Below are 18,950 nucleotides of genomic sequence, written 5' to 3' on the forward strand. Positions count from 1 at the left end.
TGTTTCATATGTTTTCACATATGGCATTGAGACACGATGAGCTACACTACCATACGCTACGCAGAAATGATTTCTCTTTTAACATCCGTTTCGTATAGATGGCAGACCAGTCGGATTGGAAATCGTTAAGTCTCGTTCACAATTTTGAAATGTATTAGTTATGAAGCATTGCGGAATACGTAATGGATAGCAGTGGATCAGATACGATTGATTGCGGAACGCGTATGTTAGAAGCAACTGTTACTAACGGTACACTCAAAGGAAGTAAATGTATAGAGCTCTCAGGGATTGAAAATTTTTATAGATTTTTTATAATTTTTCGAATTATATGCCAATATGACATCGTTATCAGAGAAAGAAATCGTGTACGAATCTACAGTTTCGAGGATAGCCATTTTGGCGGGTGACGTGTTTGCATGCCGAGTATTGACAGCCATAACATAAATGATCAACGTTGTACGTAATATGGCGATAATCGCTTTCCCGATATCCTGGTGGCAGAGAACATGGTAATCCGAGGCTCGAATGAAAAAGGATTGATACGATTTTTCACAATGGTGAGAAATATTAATCAATTCGAGTACCGCCGGATGGTAAACAGAAGAAAGGCCGCGTATAATTTTCAGCTGCGCTAGGGGGGGCAATGCACCATGGGAACAATTTGCGACAGGCGCATGCGCAGATCAGTTTACAGTTGGAGCTTGGAAGAAAATGGCGTCAGCTAAGTTTCTGGAGGAAGCTCTGAGCACGGACGTCGATGAATCCGCAGTGAACGCGATAGTGGGCTCCCTTGAGACGCAACTAGTAACATCGACGCCGGCTGTCTCTGGTCATCAAGCAAGTTCTGCGTCAGTCAGCCAGCAGAATCATCAGGTGAACAGTGGTATTTCCAACGGGGGCACCATCAACGCGGTACAGCCACAGAAACATGGGGTTTCGAACGGTGGCGGTGCTACTACAGTAAATAGTCTGATGACTCAAGAAGTTACGAAGTCCATTACAACGAGCACTCTTCTCCCAGTAAACGTGGTTACCTCAAACACAGTGGCGCCACAGGTTACTACACAACAGCAGCAACAGCATACACAATCAGCAGTCCCCCCTGCTACTTATATCAATCAAGTTACTACAAACCAGGTGACCAGTAATCAAACAACACATATACCGAGCCTTACTAAAGCGCACGAGCCTGTCAAGATTATTTATCCGACTGTTGGTCAGGTAATAGCAACCACGGGGGTAGCAAATGTCAATAATAAACTTTCCTTTCCTACGCAAACTGTTGGACAGCTAGCCAACGGCACATTGGGAATAACATCCCAAGCAGTGTTACAGACAACATCGAATGTTGTAACTAATGTTAGCTCGGTTAGTGAAACAGGTAGTCAAACAGTGGCTAGTGTAAATAAGCCAACAGGTACAGCTTTAGTGATAAAGACTAGTGTAGCACCCAGTGGCATGGTTTCCGTTCCAATGTCTGTTCCTGTTTCTGTGGCTGGCAATGCCGTCAGCACAGCGCTACAGGGTAAGGCTGGGGTTACATCTACGATAGTGCCCAGCAATGTGCAAATTCTTAACGTGAACGCGATGCGTCCTGGCACGCCAGTGGCAGGACAGCAAGCAGGAAAGCAAGTTGGGTCTAGAGTAGTTATTGGTCAACACATGATTGGAACTGGAAGACCTGGAGCTCCAGGGGTAAGATATATCTTCTAAATGAAATTAATATAATTCCTTTGCTCTTAAACTTGTAAACAATTATGTTTATGATGTGTACCTATTTGGCTGTGAAGAGCAATATCATTAATATACTTGTCTTTAAATTTATAGATAACATTACAAACGCTTCATAGTCTTCAACCTGGGACTCAAGGTCATATATTATTAAAAACAGAAACTGGACAGTATCAGTTGATAAGGGTAGGACCACCTCCAACTGCAGGTACTCCTGCTGGTACTGCGGTTACACCAAATAGTATAGCAGGAAATGCAGTGGTTGCTGCACCATCTCCAGGCACTGCCTACCGCTTAGCCTCAGTGCCGGCTGTAAGTAGGCTGAACACACAGTTCACTGGCCCACCACTCGCCACCTTAAGAAAAACAGTTCAGGTGACGCACTCTTATACCTCTTACAAGACTCGATGTAGTGCTGTAGTAGACTTTTAGTTTGTGACATTAGTTGGAATGGTGTTATTGGTAAGGCTATGTATTATGTTTACATTCTGTTGTTCTTTGTTAATTTACAATGTTTCGATCTTATTCAATTTCTTTAAATTGTAACACTTTTATTGCATCTAAATTTCTTTCTCAATTTTTTAAAGTCTTCAACATATACTGTATGAACATAAATATCATCTAACATAAGCAAGAAAAGAAAACTTTCTATTTACAATTTACTTGAAATTTTGTTCTTAGTACTAGACTTTCAGTTCCTATAGATGGCTGAGAGGTTTTCTGTAGTTTATGAAGTGTTTTGTTTTTTATTGGCTTATTTATTTGGATGCCTTGTCATCATAGAATTTCTAAGTTTTTAAAAAATGCAATTGTTTTATTAAAATAAATGCCTTTGTCGTGTATACACATATTGCATGTTACATTGGTTAAGGGTATCGTAGAGTAATACTTGAAAAAAATTTTGATTTGATTGAATTTACATACATATGTGAAAATAATATAAATTTAATATTTTTACAATTTTTTATAAATTATTGAATCACAACGATACTCATATGAAATAGCCTAAAAGCAGTTAATTGTGGAGAATGTAATTTTTCCTATACTACTTTTACACTGAGTTCTTATATAAAATATTTCATTTTAATAGTTTAATGTTTAAATTATTAGTTTTGTGTAAAATTTCTCTATTATGATACATGAAATACTTTAGTTCTTCTATAATCAAGTATAAAAAAAAGATAATATTAATATGAGTAATTAATAGTAAGTAATAATAAACTAATTTGAAATAAAAACTGATGAGTCTGTACAAGGTACAAGTGCGTCTTGAATGTGTAGTATAATTACTTGTTAAATCAAATCAAATAATTATGTCTGTTCATTTTGAAATATTGAAATTGATTGACGAAATAATTAACATACAGATTTTATGTTTGATGAGTCTGAAGTTCAGCATGCATATAGAAAAGGCATATTTATTAGCAGGAATGTAGAGACAATGAAAAATATAAGTTATATGATACAGTGATCATTTCTATAAATATTTAATAAGAAAATGCATGTGGGATATAAGTTATTTATTCTATTTTTCGATATTTTTTTTTATTAATACTGAGCTTCAGAGAATTAAATAATATCATCTTCTTTAATCTTAAAGTAGAGATATGTATTTCAAAGATGAAAGCATGGCATCTATTTTATTTTTGGCAATGCTGCAACATACTTTTTATTTTGAGCAGTAATAAAATTCTGGAAAAGTTACAAACTTGCAGATATTATTTAAGCAGTAAACTGTACTCTTTGTTTTCTTTCATAATAGCATATTGAAGAAAATCTTTTGATTAATTTGAAACTTGAGTATGATAACAATTATTTTTATTGATTGAAACAGACTGTGGCTGCAACTATTACAACAGCAACTACAACTCCAGTGACTGTGACTGCTGCTGCCACAACTACACCTACTCCACCTGTTACTACTGTTCAGACAGTTCAGACGCCAACACCTGTATGTACAATCAAGTTAATGCTATTAACAATAGTGTTCACAACAATATAAATTACATGTGGTGTTCAATAAATTTGCTAATAATATACGTAAATATATTTTTTATTTTTAGCGTCAAACTACAGATAATACCAAAGAAAAGTGCCGTAAATTTTTAGCAAACTTATTAGAGTTGTCTAGTCGAGAACCTAGAGCGGTGGAGCGAAATGTTCGAACTTTGATACAAGAATTAATTGATACTAAAGTCGAACCCGAGGAGTTCTGTGATAGACTCGAAAGATTATTGAATGCATCACCCCAACCATGCCTGATTGGATTCCTCAAAAAGAGTTTGCCACTTTTACGGCAATCCCTTGTTACAAAAGAGTTAGTCATAGAAGGCATAAAACCACCTCCAGCCAATGTTGTTTTTCCTGTAACGTCTGCCACTCCTATAGTTACACAGGTAAGAATAAATTAACTAATACATAAATTAATAAATTAGCATATTGTATTGCATAATGTAATAAGTCATTTATTAGAAGAAGTAGTAAGAATAGAATTGCAGCCGTGCCCATGCTTTTCCCTTTAAGGTTGTACGTATACTTGCTATGTATTTCATGATGTATTTTGTAATATAATGTAGCAGAACCAGCTTAGACCAACTGTTGCTGTGACAGCAGCAACAATTCCTGTAACTCCAGTTACTGCTGTTACTACTCAGATAAGAGTAATGACTCCGATACCTGCAGCTACAACTACAGTCCCTCGACCTGCTCAGCCAGTTCAGCAAAGGCTGGTAAGATATTGAAACAAAAGTACATTTTTAAGTTATGTTTACTAGAATATTAGTAGAGTATTTTAGAAAAGTAATTCATGGTTTTCTATTCTGGGTTGTTTTTGTAACAAGTTATAGAAGATAGCACATTTTTTTGTTTAGATACGACCCGTCACAACGGTAGTTCGTAGTCCTACAGCGTATACTGTAAAGTCAACAGTAGCAGTAAGTGGAATTCGACCTACTGCCCCTACGGTCCAAAAACCACCTGTTACCACAACTATTGTTAAGACAATTACAACTACAACACAAGGCAAAACAGTTAACACAACCACTACTGTTAATAAAGCCGTAGTGCCTTCTTTTGTTCCAAAGCCAACTACTAAAGAAAAAGAAAAAAAGACATTTTCATCTGCAGGATACACGTAAGTAATCAATGTTTGTGAGTCTGTTAATAGCAATACTAAAGCAAACAAATATATGTATATGTATTTTTTTTAAATAGGGGAGATGACGATATTAACGATGTCGCAGCTATGGGTGGTGTCAATCTTGCAGAGGAGTCTCAGAGGATTCTTGGTTCGACAGAATTTGTTGGAACACAAATAAGATCTTGCAAAGATGAAGTATTCTTACATATGACACCATTGCAGCAAAGGATTAAACAAATTGGTAATTATTTATAATTAATCTGTTAACTTAAGTGTATGATATATTTTATTAGTATACTTATATTTCACACGCTACATTTTAGTTTCTAATTACGGATTAGAAGAACCTAATCAAGAAGTTGCGGCGTTAATTTCACATGCTGCGCAAGAGAGGTTAAAGAATTTAGTAGAAAAATTAGCAGTAATTGCAGAACACAGGATAGATTTGATAAAGGTAAAGTTTAAATATTGCAATAATTTCAGTTAATCAAAAATCAAATTTAACATTAATTCTGTTATAATCACCAGATAGATTTTTTAAATAAAGTTACGAGTTGAATATGTGTAAAAAATGAATAACATGTATTCTTTATAGGTGGATCCGCGTTACGAGGTAACGCAGGATGTTAGGGCACAGTTAAAATTCTTGGAAGACTTGGACAAGGTTGAACGTAGACGACATGAAGAGCAAGAAAGGGAATTACTTTTACGCGCTGCAAAAAGTCGTGCGAAAACGGAAGACCCTGAGCAAGCCAAGCTTAAAGCAAAGGCAAAAGAGGTATTTTTGCGAATTCACGAATTAAAAATATTCTGGTATACAAGTAGAGATGATTGTAATGCTTGAAATTGTCTAGATGCAACGCGCGGAAATGGAAGAATTAAGGCAAAGAGAAGCTAATTTGACAGCTTTACAAGCAATCGGTCCCCGTAAAAAGCCTAAACTCGACGTAGGAGGGTCTGCCAGTAGTCCAGGAAGTAATTCCGGTTTGAATACTTCATCAACCGGAATCAACCGACAAATGCCAATGAGGCCACGGTTGAAGCGGGTGAATTTCAGAGACTTATTGTTCCTTCTCGAACAAGAGAAAGAAACGTGTAGGAGCACGATGTTGTATAAATCGTACTTGAAGTGATGTTCTGTGAAGGGCAGGAACTTGAGTGACCCGCCCGATATCTGGCGCCCTACCGACATGGTCTTGTGTGAGCTGGCCTCAATGGACCTTGATGGATCATGTAACATTAGTGTACATTGCACTGTACAGTGTTTCATAAGTTGCATACAATGAAGTTCATTGCGAATCACGTCGGGATTCCACATACATTCAAAATAAGATTATTTCTACCATGTCGATAAGCTTCCCTACTGTAAATGACTGAAAGTTTTTTAAATGTAATATAATAGATTGTTCTTTATTTTTCAACACAAAATTACATCAGTGAGAAAGAGCAATGTGTATGAGCACATGCCTGATGGTTCAGTCTTGGGTAGTCTGTTTATGGCAAGAATGATCGTATGGCCATATATAAATGTTGTTATATGGTGCATGTATGTATATGCAGAATGAATGAGTGTACATTGTCATTTATGTATATGCCCGCTGCATTGTAACACTTGACCTATACTTTTGGACACTGTAGCGCTAGTGTAAAGAGTGCAGGTTTTGTTATCATAGTAAATCGTATTTTTGCAAATTATAATGTAATAATATACCGTGAGAGCACACTGTCCAAAAAGTATGGAATAATTTGTACAATACCTTACACATAAAAAATACTAAATAGTGATAATTTCAATGTTGGTACAACAAAATATAACTACTCTCCACCTTACGATGGAATTGTTATCAGTATATTATGTTGTAATCTACATTTTCAGTGTTTATAAAAGAATTAGCTGTTACGTTTTTTATTAAAGAAATATTTACAAAAGTAAGAATTACGGATATTTTTTCGAATGATGTTAATTTAATTATTTATATTTCCTCTTCGGAATTGGTGCAGTTTTTTTTTGCTAATGTTCAGACAAAAAGTGTGCTTCGCGTATAATCAATTGAAGAAAAAGAAAAAAAAAAGAAAATTCAAAGCGTGTACCTGATTTATAATGTAAAAGAATTTGCTGCAGATGTACGTGGGTGCCTATTATCGTACAGAGTAATAATTGAAAAGATATCGATATTTCCTAACTTGCTCATTACGTGAGTGTTTTTTAACATTTACGCGTGTCCGACAGAAATCTTTAGTGAAAAGTTACGAAAAATCATGTATATGCCTACTAATGCAACGGAGATTGATTTACGTATATTTCAGTAGCTAAGTATGCGTATGTATCGTTTATTGCGTTTAGATTTGATCCTTAGCGCAATCAGTTTAGATTGTCTACATGCAGTCTACATTGTATCAGCTTCAATTTTTTGCCGATTTTTGAATGTCTTGCGTTCACTCTTAGCGGTTTACATACGATCATAGAAATCATTTTTGATTCCACTTGAATACTTTAAATATTTTACGCGAAACCGATGAAGGAACAGTCATGGTTAACGATTTTTATAGTCTAGTTGGGAGACAATAGAATTTTTTTTCTATTATACTGTCGTAGTTCGATCGAAGTTCCAGAATGATAACGTACGAGGTATACTATTTATTTTTCTTAGTAGTCGGCTAGAAAGGGTTACTTCAGATTATCCATTGTAAATTAAGATTTTAGAAAGTGTATTCCTGATAATCTGGATTAACCGTTGTTCTCTAGATGATTTTCGTGCTTCCATATTCGCAGGAGAGCACGACGATACATTTCCTGACCGGCATTCACGAATATTACAAAGGCACATACACCTGTGAGTCTTCTAGTGTAAATAACGTGAGAGATAAAAAGAGCGAATAATCTACGTAACATTTCAGTTACAATTACGTGAAACGTAATTGCTTCAACGGTTCAAAATGACGATTAAAAAAAAAAAAAAATACAATACGCGCACAAGACTGACGAAATATGTAAAAAGAACAAAAAATATTAAGTTGAACTGAACTATTAATCTTTGAATATCTGTAGCGCCGATTAATTGCGAGACGTATCAGTACAAACGAGGAAATTATTTAAAAAGAAAAAAAATAATAGGTGGAATGATATATTGCAATATTGATCTCAACTATAATTCTATTTGTTATTGCGTGCACCAAGGAGCGATTGCCTTTTTATATAATGCAATTGATATAATTTATATTAGGAGAAGAGCCTAAAATTAAAAGAATAGAAAATACAAAAAAAATACGGAAAATGCGGATCGTTGAAGCAAAATTATCGGAATATAATGTAAATAATTTGGTTTTACTAGCCGTATACTTTCATCGTCTGAAAGGCGCACATACCATTACTTGTACCATACATTTTGCCGCGCACTTCACATGTAAGGAAATTTTTACTTAGCTGCGTGTTCCTCTTTGCAATGATGACGAAATGCATCATTTTTTTTACGAGTGCTAGGAGAAAAAAAAATATGCAAGTTTTCGAAGTTAGATTATAACGTTCTCCTTACTGCCACTAGGTGGAATTATTAATATAAATATAAATAGAGGAATGTAAAAAAAAAAAAACAAAACTAAAGGTACATAGCAGTTTTGGTACAGTATGATATTTTTACAAATTGTAATTCGATAAGCCGTAACCGAGAAATAATAAAACACAAGATTAAGATTCACCAAAGAAGAGCCCGAATTTTTATTCTTAGGCTTTTTATGTTTTTGTCTATTTTTTTTTTCTTTTTTTTTTGTTCAAAGAAAGTGCGATTATCTTGCGACACGCATAATTCAATTTCTTTTGATAGCGACAAATTTTCGTTCGTTCACCTTATAGTTGAATATTTAGATATAATCTTCTTCGCGAAACTATAAAGTCTAGAAAGTGTCGGGCTGTTAGTGTATCAACAAAATTAAACGATAAAAATGCTGAAAGTAATATCTGACTAAACATTATTCCCTACTGTATCGTTTTTTGTCGCATGCTTCCATAACGATATTAACGATACGTATACCTAAATACGTACATACAGTGTACGTATTCCTACTTACGTGTAACAACCTCGACATAATATAATAAAGTTTCTGGCGGAGAATGTTTTTCTCATGGACATCATTACGTATTCCTTTGGCGTTCCACGTCAAAACAAAATTTGTTCGTGTTGACGTCAAGAGAAAAGAAACGACCAATGTCGTGTGTAAGAAGGATAAGAACTCGGTTAAAAAAACTGGTAGAAAATTCAAAATTGCTCTCAGACGCAGCCGGAACAGGTCGCTAGTGAAAAATAAATTGATTAACGTATTAATTTATACGAAAAAGACTCTTAAACTATTCGATAGTACAAATGCTTCTAATGAACTTTAAATAAATAAAAAGAAATTCAAATTTCCCGTTTACAACGTAAACGGTTATTTTTTTATCGACTCAGCAGTGGCTTATCACCTGAACTTTGGCGGTTTGTCAGCGTGATAGCTAACTACTACGCTGAGCAAGTATTACTTATTTGTTTTTTATTTGAAATATCTATCTTTTTCGTTTGTTATATTTGTTTTAAATAAAATGTACTCTTTTTTGCTCTAAATGAATAAAAAATAACCGAGATGACACATAGAAGGGTTTTTGATCATTGAGTGCTGAGGACAGCAAGTGCTACCTGGTGGCACCTGGTGCCACCACAAAACCCGCTACAGAGCGGCAGGTTCTGAATATGGGTCTGAATAGCTGTTTGTGTTTACTTCAAGTGTTCGTAATTATAGAGTATTAAAAATCAATTTTAATTATGGATCCCGAGTTCCCTGATCCGGACGAAGAATTTGATTTAGATCACGAAGACGAGTATGAAGTTTTGAGAGAAATAGAAGGTAAATAAACTATAACCTCTTAATATAAGTTGTTTCAGAACATGTATTTACATTTAATATTAATCTATTCTAGAACTGGAAAGAAAAAAACTCGCTCAATCTCATGATAAAGCTGAAGACAGTAAAGAATCGAATGCACCAAAACCCAGTGGATCTGAGGAATTCAATGCATCTCCTTTTAATGTATATAAAGAATTAAATAAATCTACGCCTAGTACACACATAAAATTAAATACTCCTGTGTCTAATAAATATGACTATGGAAATATTCCAAGCACTAGTAAAGGAATTGAACATAGCCATAACTCTGAAGTAGACAACACAAAAAAACGGACTTACGATGAACTGTTTGGGGATATTTCAGATTTATTAGATGTAAACGGTTTTGGTATGTAATTTATACTATTTCTATGTTTTGCAAGTATATTTGTTTAAGCTTTAATAATGATAATATTTTTATTTATTGTTATGTACAGTTGATACTGCAGAACCAAAAGACAAAAAACCACGATGGGATTGTCCTGACGATATTATTAAAACAGTATTAGATGCCAGAGATAGATTCCATGAACAGAATAATGGAGTTTCTATTAAAAACAAACATTTTGAAGAGTATATAACGTACTTTAAATATTATATTTAAAAAAGTATAATATCTTTAATTGGTCAATAATTTTATTCAGGAAGAAAGATTCGATATCTTTGCGAGTTCCGCGTTGGGATTTTGTAGCTGTAACTAGGCCACATGATGCGCAGCGTATATATATTAGAATGCAGAATGACAAAGACTACACTGCAAAAACGAATACACAATCATTTTCCAATCTATTATCTGTACCTTATAATCAACTGAAGGTTGAAGCTGAAGAAATTGTAGGTGAATCAATGATATATATTGTTTCGTATAGTCTATAATTTTATCAGTTTTGATATAAAAAAATTTTAATACAATTTTGCAGATGATACAAAATGGTAAACGTGCCAGTCGTGAAAATTCTGATCCGTCTGCGCCGGAACTCGTGCAGAATAACGTTGGTGAGCTATGGGTCGATAAGTATCGGCCTAGATCTTACCTAGAATTACTCTCGGATGAAAGCGTTAATAGGAATTTATTACACTGGATAAAACTGTGGGATAAGGTGGTGTTTAACCGAAATTATGTCCAAAGTAAAAAAAAAAAAAATTATTCAACATTTAAAAATAAAAGATTTATGAGTGAAAAATTTACAACTGAAAAAGATATCGAAGAAGTAGATGGCAAAGGTTTTCCAATCCAGAGAATAGTATTGCTTAGCGGGCCGCCTGGATTAGGAAAAACTACATTAGCTCATTTAGCAGCTAAGCATGCTGGTTATAACGTGGTTGAAATTAATGCAAGCGACGAAAGAAGTCCAGACGCTTTCAGGTAATACAAAAACTTGCAACAAATATTAATAAGCGAATGAGATTAGTAATGTATATCGTTAAACGTAGACAAGTCCTGCTTGCATCAACGCAAATGAAAGCTGTAATGGGCAGTGACCCACGGCCGAATTGTCTAATTTTAGATGAAATTGATGGTGCACCAGCAGCATCAATCGACCTCTTGCTCAAATTTGTACAGGGTAAACTAATTCCAAAAGGAAAAAAGGATAAGGGAAAAGGTAATAAACAAGCAAATACTTGTCATCGTCCTGTTATATGCATTTGTAACGAACCATATACTCCTTCTCTAAGGTAAATTTATTTTTTAATTTACAAGTACATTTGTAACATATGCTTAAGGATACGTATTGAATTTATTTCATATCATAGAGCTCTTAGAATGGCTGCACTCATTATACCGGTACCAGAAGTAAGTCCTGCAAGATTAGCAGATAGATTAATGGAAATATCGCAAAAGGAAAATTTAAAAGTAAATGCTGATGCTCTCTTAAGATTAGCAGAAATATCCGGTTGCGACGTTAGGTCATGTTTGGGTGCACTGCAATATATGGGTGGTGCCAATTTAGGAGATAATTTATCGTTTGCATTAAAAGACACCCGTAAAGGATTATTTGATTCTTGGAAACAAATATTCACGATACCTATGAACAGAAGCGGAATACTTCCTATCCCTGAAAGAGTTCGTATGGTACTGAAAACTGTACAACATGGTAAACCTGAGGGATATCAGTAATAATGACAAATGTTATAAATGTTCGAGATTGTTGATAACAGTTTATTTTTTATTTCAGGCGAATCGGAAAAATTAGCACAAGGCATATTCCATAACTATCCGGAAATTTGTAATGAAAAGTTGAATTACATCATTTTTTCTTTAGAATGGTTTCAATTTTTTGACGAAATTTTATCATTCGTTGCAAGTTTTAATGTTTGGTCTGTCATGCCTTATACAAATTACGCATTTATCGCATGGCACTTAAATTTTGCCAAAGCAAAACACGCTAAGCTATCGTATCCCACCATTACATTTGAAGTGAGAATGAAAATTAATATGTATTGGAAATAAAAGAGCGATTATATTAATTGAAAACTTTCAATTTTTATAGATAAGACAAAAACAAGAAAGAAGCAGAGGAATTCTAACAGCTATTCATCGAAGTAGCGGTCGCGACACTATAACGTTGACTGTCGATATTGCTCCATTTCTACCAGACCTTTTGTCTCCGCGGTTGCGAACAGTTTCTGGACACTTACATTCTGCTAAAGAAAGAGACGATATTGCTCGATTAGTGAATATTCTGATTGAATATGGTCTCACGTTTACGCAAGAAAAATGCCTTGACGGAAGTTACGACTACAAACTTGATCCGTAAGCTACTAAACACATTAAAACGTTAAGTGAAAATCAAACTCTTCATCTTTATTTCTTTCAGTAACATATTTGAAGTTGGTATTTTTCCTGAATGTAAACATCACCGTATGTTAACGTACGCCGTGAAACAAATAATTATTCAAGAATTGGAAGCTGAACGGTTACGGCGATCTGTAAATGTAATAAATAACACAAAAAATGTCACGCAGAAAAAAGACGATGGTAATACAAAAAATGATACCGAAACAAAATCAACTGAATCAAAAATTCATACAAAGCCAAAGGAAAAAGAATCGATAGATAATACCAAAACGTCCAACATACTTAATTCTAGTGAAAATTCTAAAACAAAAAAACCGGAAGTAAAAGAACTTGTGAGTTGAATATATTTGTTTAATTTTACTATAAAGGTCTTAATAATAACGATAATACAAATTACAGGTATATAAAGATTTTTTTGGAAGAGTTATTACGGTAAATGAAAATAAAAAATCGGGAAATGAAATCGATGATTCGCGTGACTTTTTAACAAAACATGGCGTGTGGTATAAATATAAAGAAGGATTCAGCAATGCTGTTCGTCGAAGAGTACTGATGGAAGACCTTTTTTAAATTGTAGCATATTTCTACATAAAATTTGATAATAAATTTATTTATTGTAATAAAAAAATTTGTTTACTTGTATTGAATACTAACATTATAAAAGGTAGACAATGTGTTTCATTTATAATCGAAACTTCCCCCACAAATATAAAATTACTATCTAGTTTTACCTAGTTATTTAATTTTATAACTGTAAATGTACAGTATAATCACAGTAGTTTGATACGGTTACAATCCCTGGTTCACGTGGGTACAAAACAATCAAACAGACTACTACGGAAAAAAGTAGAGAAGATTTCTGGCGTCCCTGATCGTAACTGATGTAAATAACGTGGCTGCTCTCAGTATTGTGGGATATTGTGGCGACCCTTGTACCATTAATAATTATTGTTCCTTTCACCCAGAGTCTTACACTATTGAAAATTACAGCTGGTATTTACAATATTATATTTCAAAGGTAAACATTGTTTATCCATAGCCACAAGCAGCCACATGCAGTCATATGGTTCTTCGTAATATTTATAGCGTCAAATGAAATTAAGAATTTTCGTAAACATTTGTCTTTAAATCTTGTACAAATAAAATACATCGATTCGTATCTTTTTTACAATTATAGTAGACTTAGGACTTCGTAATAAAAATGGATCTACAGAAAAGGAAGAAGAACTTTTTTCAAAAGAACGGAAATAACCAAAAAAAGCGTAAACAATTCAGTTTGGAACCAGGTATGATGGGTTTCTTATGCACGTGCAATTTTCGTGAGAAAGATTGCATACGCGACGCTTACAAATTATTGAATGAGTTTGCTGATGAGATTTATGGATCGAATGCCCCAAAGGTACAGTGGAATTGAAAAAATGACTTGGGCATTCAATGAGAAGTAAGGACATCAAATTATTTTTAATTCAAGGACTCTGATAATGTTAATACCGAAGTGTCGGAAACAACACAAGATGATTCTGTTAGCGAAACAGAAGAAGATATATCAACTGCTTTAAATAAAGAAATTAATGAATTAAAGGCAGAATATACCAAACCAGTGGCTGCTAGACGATTTCAGGTGAATTTTTACATAGGAGTTTAGAGAATACTTTGATATTTTAAATGTAACAAGAATTATTCTGTACTTGGAATCTTTTTATTAGGTAGTTGATACTGGTGCGAAGAATGTAATTTTTATAAGAACTACATTGTCAAATCCTTTGGAACTAGTCACTAAAATAGTTACAGAATTGGACAAAACTAAACAACAACGTACAAGATTTTTACTAAGATTACTTCCAATTGAAGTTGTATGCAAAGCATACATGAGTGATATAAAACAGAAAGCAGATGTCATACTAGAAAAGTATTTTGCACAAGAACCAAAAACCTTCAGTATTGTATTTAAGTTAGTTTTTCATTATTTTGTTTAAAGTTTGTTATTTATGTGTTGTACAAATATATATAAATATGTAATTATCTAATTCGATTATAGTCGTCATAGCAACAGTAACATACTTAGAGAGGAGGTTATTGAAGATTTAGCAGAAATAATAAATAAGAAAAATCCTGGAAATAAAGCAGATTTAAAGAATCCAGAACTTGCTGTGATAGTGGAAGTAATACGTGGCGTCTGTCTTATATCTGTTGCTCCAAACTATTACAAATTTAAAAAATATAATTTACTTGAAATATGCAACATTAAGGAATCTGCTAACAATACAAAGGTAAGGACAAATAATATTTCATATGTCACTTTTTCCTGTCAAAATTAATATGCAATAATAAGGCATATAATTCATATTTCCAGAAAATAAGTTCTGAAGAAAATGAAAATTCTAAAGTTAACGAGGAAGATTCCAAAGATAACAAGAAAGATTCCAAAGATGACAAGGAAGATACCAAAGATGACAAGGAAGATTCCAAAGATAACAAGGAAGATTCAAAAGTCAATGAGAAACAGTCAAAACAGAATGAAAATTTGTTAGAAGAGACTGATAGCAAAACAGCAAGCAATTAACACTGATTCATTTAACTTTTTTTAATGGTTTACGAATGGTTATTTTTAAGTTTTTTATTGTATGTAAACGAAAAAAATCATCATACATAGTTGTAAAAATATAGCTCCTATTTCATTCACAATTTATTCTAAACTCATTTTCATTTACAATTTATCCAAATACACAGTATTAATTTAGTAATTGTATTTTTTATTATTATAAATACAATACGTTTAAATACTTTATATTACAATAATTTCTACAAGGTCCTATGGTGTAATGGTTAGCACTCTGGACTCTGAATCCAGCGATCCGAGTTCAAATCTCGGTGGGACCTTAGGTTTTTTTTCTCATTGCGGATTTTTTTTTAATAAATAAAACGATAGCAACAATAAACGTATATAAAAAAATAGTGTAAGAATGAACACATATTAGAAAGAATTACTTCTATTAATTACTAATTGGTTGGACATCAGCGTTCCAGTGGAGCAACAAGTGGAACGAAATTGATTATATTACATTGATTATATTCTTTTCTAACCGAGAGCACTACTTTCAATGTCATTTATTTGTTCTTATTGATGTTTAGTTAATTAATTTAAATAAGATACATTTTTTTTTTTAAATTTGTGGTATCGCCATCTAGCGGTAAAAGGTTAGAACTAAAATTCCGACCTTTGGTCAGCGCCTCTCTCGGGAAAACGCTCAAGTTTGTCCTCGAATAGTTCCTCTTTTTAGTGCTAGCAGGCGCCATTTGGTATTTCGAACTATAAAAAGTGAAGATAGACCCGCAAAATTTTAGCAACCGTATTTTTCCAATAAATTAACTGACTGAAATGATTTTTGAAAGTATATACCAATATTTTTATAAATGGGTTTGAACAAATGGCGCCATCTAACGGTGAAAGGGTGAACTATTCGAGGACAAGCTTGAGCGTTTTCCTGATAGAGGCGCTGACCAAAGGTCGGAATTTTAGTTCCAACTTCTTACCGCTAGATGGCGATACTATCAATTTAAAAAAAAATGAATTTTATTTAAATTAATTAAATAAATATCAATAAGTACAAATAAATGGCATTAAAAGTAGTGCTCTCGGTTAGAAAAATAAATGTAATATAATCAATTTCGTTCCACTTGTTACCTCACTGGAACGCTGGTGTCCAATCAATAATCCAATATCGGTTCATTTTTCCTCAGTTTATTTGCATTATAATTTGTTATTACATTTGCAAGCTTTATCTTTGTCTTTCAGTAATGTTCGTGCAATTGTTTATCACAAAATGCATGCTATGGATCAACGAATTTACTTTAATTCGCGTTTAATCTAAAAACAATGCGCCAAATAATTGGTTTACTTTTAGTTTCAATAGTCGATCAATTTTTAATCGATCATCGACAAACTTATACATAATCATTAACACACAATAGACTCAGCGGCACTTATTAGAGTAACATTCGCTCTTAAACATAAATTGAGACCAACATCGCGACGAATAAAATTTAATCGATCAAATAGCAACACGAGATTAATGACTAACATATAATGGTAACGATAGATCATGCCTACGCAGTTATGTATGACATTAGAGTAAACCATGAGTAGACTATGAAAATCTTCTGTAAGAAGTTCTTCTAAAAACTCGAGTTAACTCGTTCTAGCGAAAATATCGAGCGCAAAGGATTAGTGCTTCAAACAAAGTCAAACAAAGTCTCAAATTAGAAAAGTTTTGCAAGCGAAAAGTCTTCGTTGTTGAAACGTCGCACAACAACACGGACCAGCCATGGTTCCACGCTATAACTCATAATTTAAACGCTATATACTCTGAACAGCAACTATGAACACAACGAAGATAGCGAATAAACCGCAGTAACGTATAACAGAATACGTGCTATATAGTAGAGACGAGGAACTAACAATTCCATCTGAGTTGGACGCCATTTTGTCGATATAAATACAGGTGAAGATTACAAAAATGGAGTCTCAGCCGGTGGGAAATGTTTAGTCTTCGGTTAACGTATAGAATTATAAATACTCGAAACGTTCCTCGAGGAAACAATACTTGAAAAGCGTTTTCAGTATCGCCTAGTTTGATAATTGTCAACATTCGTGATTACTCCTCGATTTTATAGTCATCGGGGTAGCCACAATTAAGAATAATTACCAGCCTACCAAATAATACATTTTCCACAGTAAAATTTGTCTAAAAATTTCATAAAATCTAACAAACCACGAACTTTTCTATGTCTAAAATTTTATCAAAATAGTTCGTGTAAAAATAACTGTTTTCATTGTAGTTGAATTTCTTTGGCTTTGAAATAGATTGAAATTCAGTCGATTACTTCATAGTGATTGAAAGGATCGATAACAGCGATAAAAATAAATGGCTTGGTAAACGTGGAAATACTCTAAAAAAAAAAGCTCTTCAAACAAAATAAAAAGAATCTGTTCTTCTCTGAGAAACATCTTCGCGCAAGGAGGAACGTCGTATACGAAAGCTCTTGGTCTTTCAAAAAACAAAAAACAAAAAAAAAAAATAGGCATTATAAAATTCGTATGTAAGTAAACGTCTCAGCCTCTTGCAGCTCTATTGTCTTACGTGTCGACAGTTCGTCAAAAGGAAAGTTAACATATAAATATTTTAATATCCTTTCTATAAAGAAAATGATCTCTTCAATGACTCCGACAAAATTGTAGAAAACAAATCGGTTTTCGCGTGAACGTTAGTCAGGACTTTCTCTATTTCTTCTAGGTTCTCTTCGTGATCGTTTAATCGAAGACACAGGCAAGTACACGCACGAGACAGTTGCCGATTCTCGCACAAGTTCTTTGTCCTTGATTCGCGCACTCCTTCCTCCTGTTCTTTCGGTTATCCTGTCGCTCCTTCTTCCCAGTCATTGAGTAGCTTTGGTTCTCGTAGGTTGCGACGCCAATTCTCGGGGTGCTCGACAATCTGGACAATGGGCCAGCGACGGTAGTCCGCAGCTGCGAGCAGAGAAATAAATGCAACCCTTAGAAGACTTCCAGCGGAGATGGGCGAGGGGTTCTATTTTAAACAGAAACTTGAAAATTATGAAATAAAACGTTAGAAGATTAAAAGTTGCCCAAGCTTTTTCTAGAATAAACGTTAAGCTTACTTTAGAAACGCACAGAATTAATGTTTACACCCAATAAATTAAGTTTTGTATATCGTTTACCATAAAACATGAGTCTGCTACACAAGCAATTACTGACTTTATCATTCTTCTACGTCTGTGCGATCTCAATTTGAACTTGCCATCTCTCATGGTACTTTTTAAATTGCATTTTTTAGTCGTCATGGTGCACTCAGTAATAACAGCACTCCAAAAATAGAATTCACTACGAAGCTAAATTTGCACGTCCGAGAACCTTTTATCCTCTATTTGAGGTTTCTAACCCGATACCGTTTAGCACACTATACGAAAGATAGCGGAATACTAAAATAGTAACTTGATAAATGAATTCGATGGAAGCGGGACTTGGGCACGCTGTTAAATCAATAAGACCAAGAACAGATAAAAGTGCTGTGCCTGATAATGATCATGGTCATTGATTTCAGGAGGGAGATAAGTATTAACCCTCGATAAGGTGGATATAGTTCACTTTAAGTTCGAAACAGTTCGAACATCATGCTTTACGTTCACACAAAGCTTTATTTAACACGTTCACCGCCACGTACGAGTAACAAAGAATTTTATGAAATTAAATTAATTAATTCTGTAGACCAAGTGCCAAAGAAAATAAATCTGGATAGGATCGATCAATTTTAAAGTGGTTGCCAAAATAAGCACTACCATAAATGT

General features: G+C 33.9%; 4 protein-coding genes and 1 non-coding gene across 9 annotated transcripts in view; 4 read left to right on the forward strand and 1 right to left on the reverse strand.

Moving 5' to 3' along the window:
• Positions 1-200: 200 nt before the first annotated feature.
• Positions 201-9,001, forward strand: LOC128885169 (transcription initiation factor TFIID subunit 4). 3 transcript variants are annotated; one of them, XM_054139037.1, is made up of 10 exons: positions 201-1,695; positions 1,828-2,106; positions 3,566-3,682; positions 3,795-4,127; positions 4,311-4,460; positions 4,602-4,864; positions 4,945-5,111; positions 5,194-5,324; positions 5,466-5,648; positions 5,725-9,001. In XM_054139037.1, exons 1-10 carry the CDS (start codon positions 712-714, stop codon positions 6,001-6,003), a joined length of 2,886 nt encoding a protein of 961 aa, XP_053995012.1. In that variant the 5' UTR covers positions 201-711; the 3' UTR covers positions 6,004-9,001. The 3 variants fall into 3 exon arrangements, with proteins under 3 accessions (XP_053995012.1, XP_053995011.1, XP_053995014.1); XM_054139036.1 differs by having other exon boundaries at positions 204-1,695; positions 4,308-4,460; positions 5,725-8,999; XM_054139039.1 differs by having other exon boundaries at positions 205-1,695; positions 1,828-2,043; positions 4,308-4,460; positions 5,725-8,999.
• A 539-nt stretch (positions 9,002-9,540) lies between these two features.
• LOC128885171 (chromosome transmission fidelity protein 18 homolog) lies at positions 9,541-13,266 on the forward strand. The gene is made up of 11 exons (XM_054139044.1): positions 9,541-9,745; positions 9,819-10,133; positions 10,222-10,357; positions 10,429-10,618; positions 10,705-11,150; positions 11,219-11,461; positions 11,540-11,880; positions 11,962-12,203; positions 12,277-12,539; positions 12,604-12,916; positions 12,984-13,266. Exons 1-11 carry the CDS (start codon positions 9,664-9,666, stop codon positions 13,152-13,154), a joined length of 2,742 nt encoding a protein of 913 aa, XP_053995019.1. The 5' UTR covers positions 9,541-9,663; the 3' UTR covers positions 13,155-13,266.
• An 89-nt stretch (positions 13,267-13,355) lies between these two features.
• LOC128885178 (THUMP domain-containing protein 1 homolog) lies at positions 13,356-15,289 on the forward strand. Its single transcript, XM_054139054.1, has 6 exons — positions 13,356-13,602; positions 13,762-13,983; positions 14,056-14,205; positions 14,291-14,535; positions 14,623-14,854; positions 14,938-15,289. The coding sequence occupies exons 2-6, from the start codon at positions 13,786-13,788 to the stop codon at positions 15,145-15,147; spliced, it is 1,035 nt and encodes a 344-aa protein (XP_053995029.1). The 5' UTR covers positions 13,356-13,602; positions 13,762-13,785; the 3' UTR covers positions 15,148-15,289.
• A 103-nt stretch (positions 15,290-15,392) lies between these two features.
• On the forward strand, positions 15,393-15,464 carry Trnaq-cug (transfer RNA glutamine (anticodon CUG)). Its single transcript has one exon. It is a non-coding gene; the product is annotated as a tRNA-Gln (tRNA).
• Positions 15,465-16,310: 846 nt separating this feature from the next.
• The window catches only part of LOC128885173 (BTB/POZ domain-containing protein 6-B-like), a 23,556-nt gene continuing 20,916 nt past the window's right edge, over positions 16,311-18,950 (reverse strand). For all 3 annotated transcript variants that reach the window (XM_054139047.1, XM_054139046.1, XM_054139048.1), the window contains exon 6: positions 16,311-18,111. In XM_054139047.1, the coding sequence (XP_053995022.1) occupies positions 17,896-18,111 (216 nt within the window). In that variant the 3' untranslated portion in view covers positions 16,311-17,895. The remainder of the gene's footprint in view (positions 18,112-18,950) is intronic.

Source organism: Hylaeus volcanicus, chromosome 2 (assembly GCF_026283585.1).
Source record: "Hylaeus volcanicus isolate JK05 chromosome 2, UHH_iyHylVolc1.0_haploid, whole genome shotgun sequence".
Taxonomy (NCBI): domain Eukaryota; kingdom Metazoa; phylum Arthropoda; class Insecta; order Hymenoptera; family Colletidae; genus Hylaeus; species Hylaeus volcanicus.

Coding starts and splice junctions, on each gene's coding strand:
- LOC128885169 (XM_054139036.1), top strand. CDS start 712: ATGGCGTCAGCTAAGTTTCTGGAGGAAGCTCTGAGCACGGACGTCGAT. Junction 5,112..5,193: donor GCAAAGGATTAAACAAATTG/GTAATTATTTAT, acceptor GCTACATTTTAG/TTTCTAATTACGGATTAGAA. Junction 5,649..5,724: donor TTAAAGCAAAGGCAAAAGAG/GTATTTTTGCGA, acceptor GAAATTGTCTAG/ATGCAACGCGCGGAAATGGA.
- LOC128885171 (XM_054139044.1), top strand. CDS start 9,664: ATGGATCCCGAGTTCCCTGATCCGGACGAAGAATTTGATTTAGATCAC. Junction 9,746..9,818: donor AGTTTTGAGAGAAATAGAAG/GTAAATAAACTA, acceptor AATCTATTCTAG/AACTGGAAAGAAAAAAACTC. Junction 12,204..12,276: donor ATCCCACCATTACATTTGAA/GTGAGAATGAAA, acceptor CAATTTTTATAG/ATAAGACAAAAACAAGAAAG.
- LOC128885178 (XM_054139054.1), top strand. CDS start 13,786: ATGGATCTACAGAAAAGGAAGAAGAACTTTTTTCAAAAGAACGGAAAT. Junction 14,536..14,622: donor ACCTTCAGTATTGTATTTAA/GTTAGTTTTTCA, acceptor ATTCGATTATAG/TCGTCATAGCAACAGTAACA. Junction 14,855..14,937: donor AATCTGCTAACAATACAAAG/GTAAGGACAAAT, acceptor TCATATTTCCAG/AAAATAAGTTCTGAAGAAAA.